At 36.3% G+C, this 8985-nt stretch overlaps 1 protein-coding gene across 1 annotated transcript; it reads left to right on the top strand.

Moving 5' to 3' along the window:
- The first annotated feature begins 2706 nt into the window (after positions 1-2706).
- Positions 2707-8009, top strand: LOC113061220 (uncharacterized). The gene is made up of 2 exons (XM_026230260.1): positions 2707-3400; positions 7767-8009. The coding sequence occupies exons 1-2, from the start codon at positions 3017-3019 to the stop codon at positions 8007-8009; spliced, it is 627 nt and encodes a 208-aa protein (XP_026086045.1). The 5' UTR covers positions 2707-3016.
- Positions 8010-8985: the final 976 nt, after the last annotated feature.

Genomic DNA, 8985 nt, shown 5'->3' with positions numbered 1-8985 from the left:
AATGGTATTGCAATTTGGATTATTTAAGTGTTGATTAAGGTCAGGCTTATGTCTCAGAAAAGTTCATTTCCTTTGTCCAACTGTATTTTATGGGTATGAAGTGCTCATCATTTCATAGCAGAAAGTGTTTTTTTATTTTTATAAATATAATTATTAATATTCCAGGATGCACTATTTCTCATTAAACTGCTGTTGATCAAATGGGTACAGTATATATTTCTCTTTCTTCATGCTTTTGATGTGTAAGAAAAGCATAAAACTTTAGTATTATAGACTTGCTAAAACACTGATCCCTTTGGCTGTACTTTATTTCATGCTGAAATTATGTTCTTGCCTTTGTGCTAAAACTATTTTTGTGTTGATGTTGCAAACATGAGCACCATTTGCTCTAAGAAAAAGGACTCTTCTGTTACTTTGTCATTTGAATTACCCTTGTTTATTTGTTGAAATCTTTATACAGTCTATGGTTGGAATAAGTTTTTTTAATTCCATTTTTTTGTTACGTTTGTATCATTGGAACGACCTTGACCTGTAGTAAAAAATCTACTGGTTCTTTATTTAAGTGACAATTAAAAATGATTACCTTATGGTTGACTGTTGTTTGCCTTATTAAACTCTACTAAGTTACAGATACTGAAAGCTGATACCTAATTGGTAAGTCTGCATGTTTAAATCAAATTACTTAAAGGGATACTCCACCCCAAAATGTCCACCCACCTAAACTCCTTACCCCCATGTCGTTCCAAACCTGTAAAAGCTTCGTTCATCTTCGGAACACAATTGAAGATATTTTTGATGAAAACCAGGAGGCTTAAGACTGTCCCATAGACTGCCTAATAAATAACAGTGTCAAGGTCCAGAAAAGTATAAAAGACGTCATCAGAATAGTCCATCTGTCGTCAGTGGTTCAACTGTAACGTTACGAAGCGACAAGTAGCGAAGAAACATTTTTTTTTTTACATGTACAGTGTAAAACCAATAGATGGCGCCACATGCTTGTCTTAAAGGGTTCGTTTATACCCAGAAGTGGCCCATTGACTTCTTTTTCTTACAGAGAAAGAAAAGACGAAAATGAAATGAAGGGTGAGTAAATGATGACAGCTTACATGACAGTTTACATTTGTGAGGAAACTATCCCTTTTAATATAAATAATACAAATTTTCTCACATTTGTTCTTGATGTCCTTATTATGAAAATATGAAATGTTACATTTTCAACCATCCATAATTTTATTCAACTTACTTTTGTGTATTTTTTATATAAATGTGCATATAAAAAGATTTTTTGAAATGGTGTCTTTTTTCCATGCACTAATAATAACTACCCATGGAAAAACTGTTATATGATCATCAGACAAACCAAAATAACTCCAGGCTTTTTTTATAAATATATATTATGCAGGTGTAAATAACCAGGCTTTCTCTGAAAATTCCACCCATCTGCACAGCCTGTCCTTTAAAAATACACATAAAAGCATTGTTATTAAGTCATATTAACTTCCCATCACGATTCAGATGCTCAGACTCCCTGAGCTCATGTTTCTCTGGTGCACATATGGTACCTCGGCTCCTCGTGGAGTGGAAACTGTAGTCCTGTTTACATTCTCAAACAAAAGAGCTCATCAATGTTTCAGTGGCTCTGCATTGTTCAATTTGTCCACCTTGTGTAATGTGGCAACCTAGTGCTAATATTTGCCTTGTCAAATGCGGACATATTTTCAGACCAGTCTATATTTACTCCCAAAGGGGTAATGCATATGTATTAATATGGCTGTCTACCTGCCTTTTTATTATATGATCTCATTTTCAGTATTTTTTTTTATTATTATTATTATTATTTTTGTAGTTTTACACTTGCATGGCTATCCAGCAGTTTTTAGCAGTTAATTGTACTGAATGTGTACTTACAGTGTACTTCAAATCTTAAAACTTATTTAAAATATTTAATATTAAAGAAATTAAAGGCCAGTAGGCCACTTTCATGAAAATGGGTATAATGGGTAACATTTGTAATAATTTCAAATAAAAAAGTTTTACTTTAATATATTTTGTTGTGCTTTGAAGAAGTTACTAACATACTCAAGCACTTGTAAAGTTCTTTTTAAGTCACTACACTATTTGATATTACATTTAAAGTAAAAAAATATTTAAAATGCACTAAATTGCAACTTCATTGTTACAAATATATATAAATACATGCCGTGGGAGTTTCAATAGAAATTATGTTGAAGTATATTTTACCTTAGCCCTAACATACTGTATATGCTTGTCAATAAATTCATCAGTGCACTTTAACCACATTTCAAAGACGATAGTAGTAATTCTGATATTAAATATAAAGATGAACATAAATCTTACTTAAGTGTGTCAAAAAAAAAACTTTTTTCCAGATGCTTTTGTTCATTCCAGTGATCAGTTCTGATGTCTCTGATAACGCTTTCTCACTCTTTTGCTCCTTGCCTTAAACTGCCACAACTGAGTTTCACTAAAAGCCTATCAGTTACTGAGACCCTGAAACCCAACTCCTCCACTTGGCACACTGGGATGCTCGAGGACAATGCCACAGGCCCTTGGCAGGGGGAGTACCTGCTCAGGTAACCTGACACACAGACACCCCCACCAAACCCATCGCTAGCAAAGCCCCAAGCCTCACATTCATCCTCAGAGAGAGCATGTTACGAGGAAGGACGAGTGCAGAGTAGACTCAAGTGAATTCTGCACGTTTTTAGTTGATAATTTGACAGGGATGTGTTTGGAAGATTCCTAGATGCATTCATGGAGAACGTTATTGGAGCTAGACTGGCTTATGTTGCTCTGAAAAACATGTTGAGCCTATGAGTACAACTTAATCGCTTGCGGGAAGGTCTCCGGAGGTCAATCTTTCTTGGATGTTTTCACGTGAAAACATGGAAAACCATCAAACTGTGATGGTATCCTGAAACGGTTTAGTGTATTGGGATCTCATCCATAAACTGAAGCTTCATAATCTCATTGGACACTTGTATCATCTAGCGTGATGCATGGGTTCCCGTGCTCAGTGCTACAGTACTGTTTCGGTGGTCCTCCAGATGTTTCTGCTGATTCTGCTCCATACCTGGACCCTGAAATCTCCAAAACTGGACCAGATACTGCCATGGGCCTGGCTGTTCTCACTCAGCCTGGTCCAATAATCCCTGTGCGGACTGACAGCCAGCCTTCATTTAGCTGCGTCTCCGTCCAGATGAAGACTAATGGGACTGACTCCAAAACCAAAAAACTGGACACAGAGAACCAGGACACACTTCATTCGTATCCAACCTCAGAAGGGCTCTCAGAAGAAGACGATGCCCAGGATAAGAGCCCTGTTGTGGACACAAAACGGCCACATATTCCTCGTCCATCTATCATCAGGCCACAAAAGGTAAGAACAGTGTATTACTAGGATTTGCACTCAAACTTTAACTTGTATGGATTCCACAGAATTAAAAAGGTTATTGCAACTTTTTATAACAAAGTTTTTACTTTTTTTCTCACCGTTTTAAGTTTACATCTCACAAGTCTTTTTTTTTAGCAACTTTTCCACAATTCTGAGTTTATAATTCTAATATTTTGGCTTTTAGAAATAAAATCTGAATTATGAGTCAACACTTTTCACACTCTTAACTACAAAAAGTTGTAACAGTAGATGAATTGGGAAACACTATAAATCTGAATACAGATGACTCAAAGCTAATATGGACTGATTTCGTTAAGGTCTTTATCAGGATGTGTGAACGTTTAGACAACTCATTTAGGACACGTCAAACTGGTTGCACTTTAGCTCTTGTACTTAAGCTAAAGTTCTAAATGACCAAACTAACATTGTCTGAGTTATTAAATCAGATGATCACCTTAAATAACCACTAACCATTTTTGCTTGATATGTTTAAAAGAATTAAGGCTTTTCAGTTGGCTTGGCCTTTTAAGTTTAACGTAATTGTAACTTCCTGGAAAGGTTAGGACTAGCCTAACCTGCTATTGAGATTTATTGAGGTCTCAGTCCATGAACAAGACTTAAAGGCTTCTCATTAGCAATGCTGTTAAACGTATGTGTGTGCGTGTTTCTGACTTCTAATGCAATGTTTTGCTAATTAAAGCATAGTCTCACTATGAATGATTTTCTGATTCTAACAGACAAATTATTAATATAATTTCAACAGAAGGACAGTCATCACTCAATGCAAAGTAATATTTTGAAGAATGTCAGGGACCAAACAACAAAATATTTCAAGATTTTCAAAAAATACACTCACTTAAAGGATTCTTAAGGAACACCTGTTCAATTTCTCATTAATGCAATTATCTAATCAACCAATCACATGGCAGTTGCTTCAATGCATTTAGGTGTGTGGTCCTGGTCAAGACAATCTCCTGAACTCCAAATTGAATGTCAGAATGGGAAAGAAAGGTGATTTAAGCAAACTTGAGGCGGATGGGCTACAACAGCAGAAAACCCCACCGGGTTCCAATCATCTCCACTACAAATAGGAAAAAGAGGTTACAATTTGCACAAGCTCACCAAAATTGGAGAGTTGAAGACTGGAAAAATGTTGCCTGGTCTTATGAGTCTCGATTTCTGTTGAGACATTCAGATGGTAGAGTCAGAATTTGGCGTAAACAGAATGAGAACATGGATCCATCATGCCTTGTTACCACTCTGCAGGCTGCTGGTGGTGTAATGGTGTGGGGGCTGTTTTATTGGCACACTTTAGGCCCCTTAGTGCCAATTGGGCATCATTTAAGTGCTACGGACTACCTGAGCATTGTTTCTGACCATGTCCATCCCTTTATGACCACCATGTACCCATCCTCTGATGGCTACTTCCAGCAGGATAATGCACCATGTCACAAAGCTTGAATCATTTCAAATTGGTTTCTTGAACGTGACAATGAGTTCACTGTACTAAAATGGCCCCCACAGTCACCAGATCTCAACCCAATAGCATCTTTGGGATGTGGTGGAATGGGTGCTTCGTGCCCTGGATGTGCATCCCACAAATCTCCATCAACTGCAAGATGATATCCTATCAATATGTGCCAACATTTCTAAAGAATGCTTTCAGCACCTTGTTGAATCAATGCCATGTAGAATTAAGGCAGTTCTGAAGGCGAAAGGGGGTCAAACACAGTATTAGTATGGTGTTCCTAATAATCCTTTAGGTGAGTGTAATTCAAATGGTCCTTTTTAAATGTTCCATAAAAGAAACAAAATCCATCATGATAGTGTTGATTTGGGTCTGTAAATAATGGACTTTTCCCGTCTGCTGTCTTTGTGCTATGTGTTTTGCTATGTGTCCATGAGCAAAGATGGCAGCCTTAAAATCATGTACTTCCAGAATGGCATGGCATTGAGATGCATGTGAATGCTAATGGATAGCTCTCTCCAGGTATTGTATAGCTCCATGAATGCTTCTTGTCCCACGTCATCACTGCCCATAAATCCAGTATCCTGCCTCTCCCTGAGGAAGATCTATCTTCCTTGTGTTATTAAATCAGTCTGTCCTCCACATACCCTGCTGTGTCAGGGCCAAGAGATTCTTCCCATTCTTTGTGTTTGTTAAATATAAGTAAAGGCTTCTCTAAATGCACACACAAACTCTCAAATGGTATTGTAGTAGCAGCCAGTGCTGACGAGAGCGCTCATGTTGAAGTAATATGTTAATATAAGACACCTGGCACCCACAAAGAAAGGTCAGTTGCGGTCTTGAGTTCAAATGCAGTGAAAATGTGTGTACTGTCAATTAAAGAGAAGTGGGGATGGATGCCATTCAAGGGCTATCACTTTTCAACAGGAGCCTCTAACTGCTCCATATGTGTATGAGTGCGCTCATGAAACATGATTCAGAGATAAAACCATGCTACAGCTATCAAGTTTTCAAGCTCTGTATACTTTGTGCATCAAATAATAGCCATGAAGTGACTATTATATAACCCCCTAACTGAATATTTTTTGTGTATGTGTGTGTTTCATATGCACATAAGCCTATATATCAAATTTAGTTTCTTTGTTTTTTTAGATTATATGTACAAATGCACTCCTAATTAATATTCTGACTAAAATGTAAATGTTGCTAATGTGTAATCAGTGGTTGCAAATGATTTACTCACTAATTATGGCACGTTCCTCTTTAATGCTGATTAATGAGGTTTTCTAACCAGTTTTATATGGATTTATTTTATTTGTATTTATTTATTTTATTTAATCTGCTAAAGTTTAATATTTTCAGTTAGATGTCTGTTCAAATCATTACCCACATGAGCAATAATAATAGTGATGCGACTTGCAAACCGGAAACATGAACCACAGAAATATTATCAAAAACTTGAAATTGGCCCCAGTATTTGAAAAGAAACCTGAGTGTATGTTTTGTGATGTTCAGAGGAAAATCCAGATGACTTCAACCACACCTCCTATATCTACAGGAAAAAGGAAAAGCACGTTGAACAAGGGGAAACCTGTGTGTGTGTGTGTGTGTGTGTGTGTGTGTGTGTGTGTGTGTGCATGTGTGCAATGGCTTGTGTATGAACTTCTGAGAGCCAGTTTCTAGAGTTTTGTTGACAACATATGTGTTTGGCAATCCTCTGCAAATATTGAAGTGTTGTCATGAGGATGACATGTAGAAAGTAATATTTTTGATTTAATATTAAGGTACATCAACTGTAATATATATATATATATATATATATATATATATATATATATATATATATATATATATGATTGAGATTACATTATTCCATTAAAAATTAATAAGAATTGACAGTTTTGGAAGAGACAATAAGGAGGAAACAATTAATTAAATTTGATTTTTAAAATAAAGATCCGAACACAAATAAAAATCACAAATGATATACTTTTAATATGTTTAAAATCTCAGCAATGAGATGAAACTGAGAGAAATTTTTGTTGAGAGGCTCCTGTATTAATTTTGTAGCTGTTTACAATTTTTTTGTTTTTATATCAAATAAGGAAAAATTATGATGAAAAATATATTTTAATGAAACATAAATTCAATCTACTAAACTGTGATGGAGCAACCTCTGAGTAATAAAATATTGTTTATATTTATATTATGGAACGTTTTTTTTTTGTTTTTTTGCATATATCCAAAGCGACTGTACATTTAAAAATAAAGGTTTTTATTATTATCCATGGTTCCTTGAAGAACCCTCTATTTCAAAATTGGACAAATTTTCTTTATAGTGTAAAAAAGGTAATTTAGATTATTAAAATATTCTTCCCACTAAGAAAAAAAAGTGGTTCTTTTAGGGACTGTTCACTGAAAAGTACTGAAAATGTATCTATGGCATTGCTGTGAAACACCCTTTTGGAATCTTTATTTTTAAGTGTAATCAAAAATGCACATTTCATCAGTTAATGCATTCGCTGGGAATCGAACCCATGACCTTGGTGTACTGTTCGAGCGACAGGAATGTTACATTTGTAGCATTTACATACACATTCATTTAAATGCTATCCACGTTTTCTAGTATATTTGTTATGTAAAATTATACAGCAAGTCACTCTGGAATGCAGGTTTCCTTCTTAATTCTGGAAGTTCTAGTGCTATTTTTTTCATGAAAAGGGTCATGACCTCTAGCAGGAATGTAGGATTTTTTTAGGTCTTCAGGGGACTGTTATTTTAGTCCTGTGATTTTCATCTCACTCAGGGTCACAACATTAAAATGATGTGTTCAAAGCAGATTGATTGACATTGTCCTTTTTTCCCTGTGTGTTCTGGAAATAGGAACACCAAATCCAGGACAGCCTGCCAGTCAGAACAGATTATGTTGAGCCAGAGGATGGACCGTTATCAGGTACAGAAAACACACATACACACACTCCAAGGACAGCGAAGGATGGACAGTTATCAGAAAAACCACACAGGTTACCTCTGCTCCTTTTCCTCTCAGAGTTGGAGATTTGGAGAGGAAATCTATTCAAGTACACAGTGGAAAAAGCAGTTCTGCTGCCTTTGTGGAAAATTTAATCACATTGAATCATGGCCTTGAATTCTGGGCTATCTGCAGCATGATGCTTTAAGTGCTGACCGAGGCTGCTGCTCGGTCAGGGACCTTTAATAAACAAGGGGAAACTCATTTTTATTTCTTCTTCAGTGTCTCATTATGGCTGGCCTGTGAGAGGATGTTTTAAGGACATATGGCAGAGTAGCAAGACGTTTAGTCTGTCTGAGTGCTGTCTGGAACTCAAACATTGCATCAATTGTAACTCACATAACTCCACTTTTGATTTCATGGGGTTTTCCACAGAAATGTTTGTAGATTTTAAGTCAATTCTGAGGATTCTTTTAGCTCAGTTCTCATATGTTGTGTGTGTTTGTCTTGCCAAACTGCAGGGAACAAAAGTGAAGCATTCACGCATATATCTGTTCCATCCATCTTCACAGATCTTGCAATGTAGACATTTGTGACTTTCCAAAGACCTGATTAACACTCATCAGTGATTGATAGAAAACAAGCAAGTGACACACTCCACTTATGTATGTTTTTTTCTCAGTATGGAGTGTTTGTGTGAGCAGTGGTGGACGAAGTACACAAATCAAGTACGCATATTTTTCGGACTATAAGTCGTACCTGAGTATAAGTCGCATCAGTTCAAAATAGGTCATGACGAGGAAAAAACATATATAAGTCGCACTGGACTATAAGTCGCATTTATTTAGACCCAAGAACCAAGAGAAACATTACCGTCTACAGCCGCGAGAGGGCGCTCTATGCCGCTTAGTGTAGACTACAGGAGCACTGTGCAGCATCACTGGCAGTATAGAGCGCCCTCTCCCGGTTGTAGACGGTAATGTTTTCTATTAGTTAATTTCTCTTGGTTCATGTAAAATTAAATTTGATAAATAAGTCGCACCTGACTATAAGTCGCAGGACCAGCCAAACTATGAAAAAAGTGTGACTTATAGTCCGGAAAATACGGTACTTGAATAAAATTACAGATAC

The sequence above is a fragment of the Carassius auratus genome, chromosome 43 (genome assembly GCF_003368295.1).
Source record: "Carassius auratus strain Wakin chromosome 43, ASM336829v1, whole genome shotgun sequence".
Lineage (NCBI taxonomy): Eukaryota > Metazoa > Chordata > Actinopteri > Cypriniformes > Cyprinidae > Carassius > Carassius auratus.
The sequence above is the reverse complement of the archived record's forward strand: the minus strand, read 5'-3'. Positions and strand labels throughout refer to the sequence as shown.

Coding starts and splice junctions, on each gene's coding strand:
- LOC113061220 (XM_026230260.1), top strand. CDS start 3,017: ATGCATGGGTTCCCGTGCTCAGTGCTACAGTACTGTTTCGGTGGTCCT. Junction 3,401..7,766: donor CTATCATCAGGCCACAAAAG/GTAAGAACAGTG, acceptor TTCTGGAAATAG/GAACACCAAATCCAGGACAG.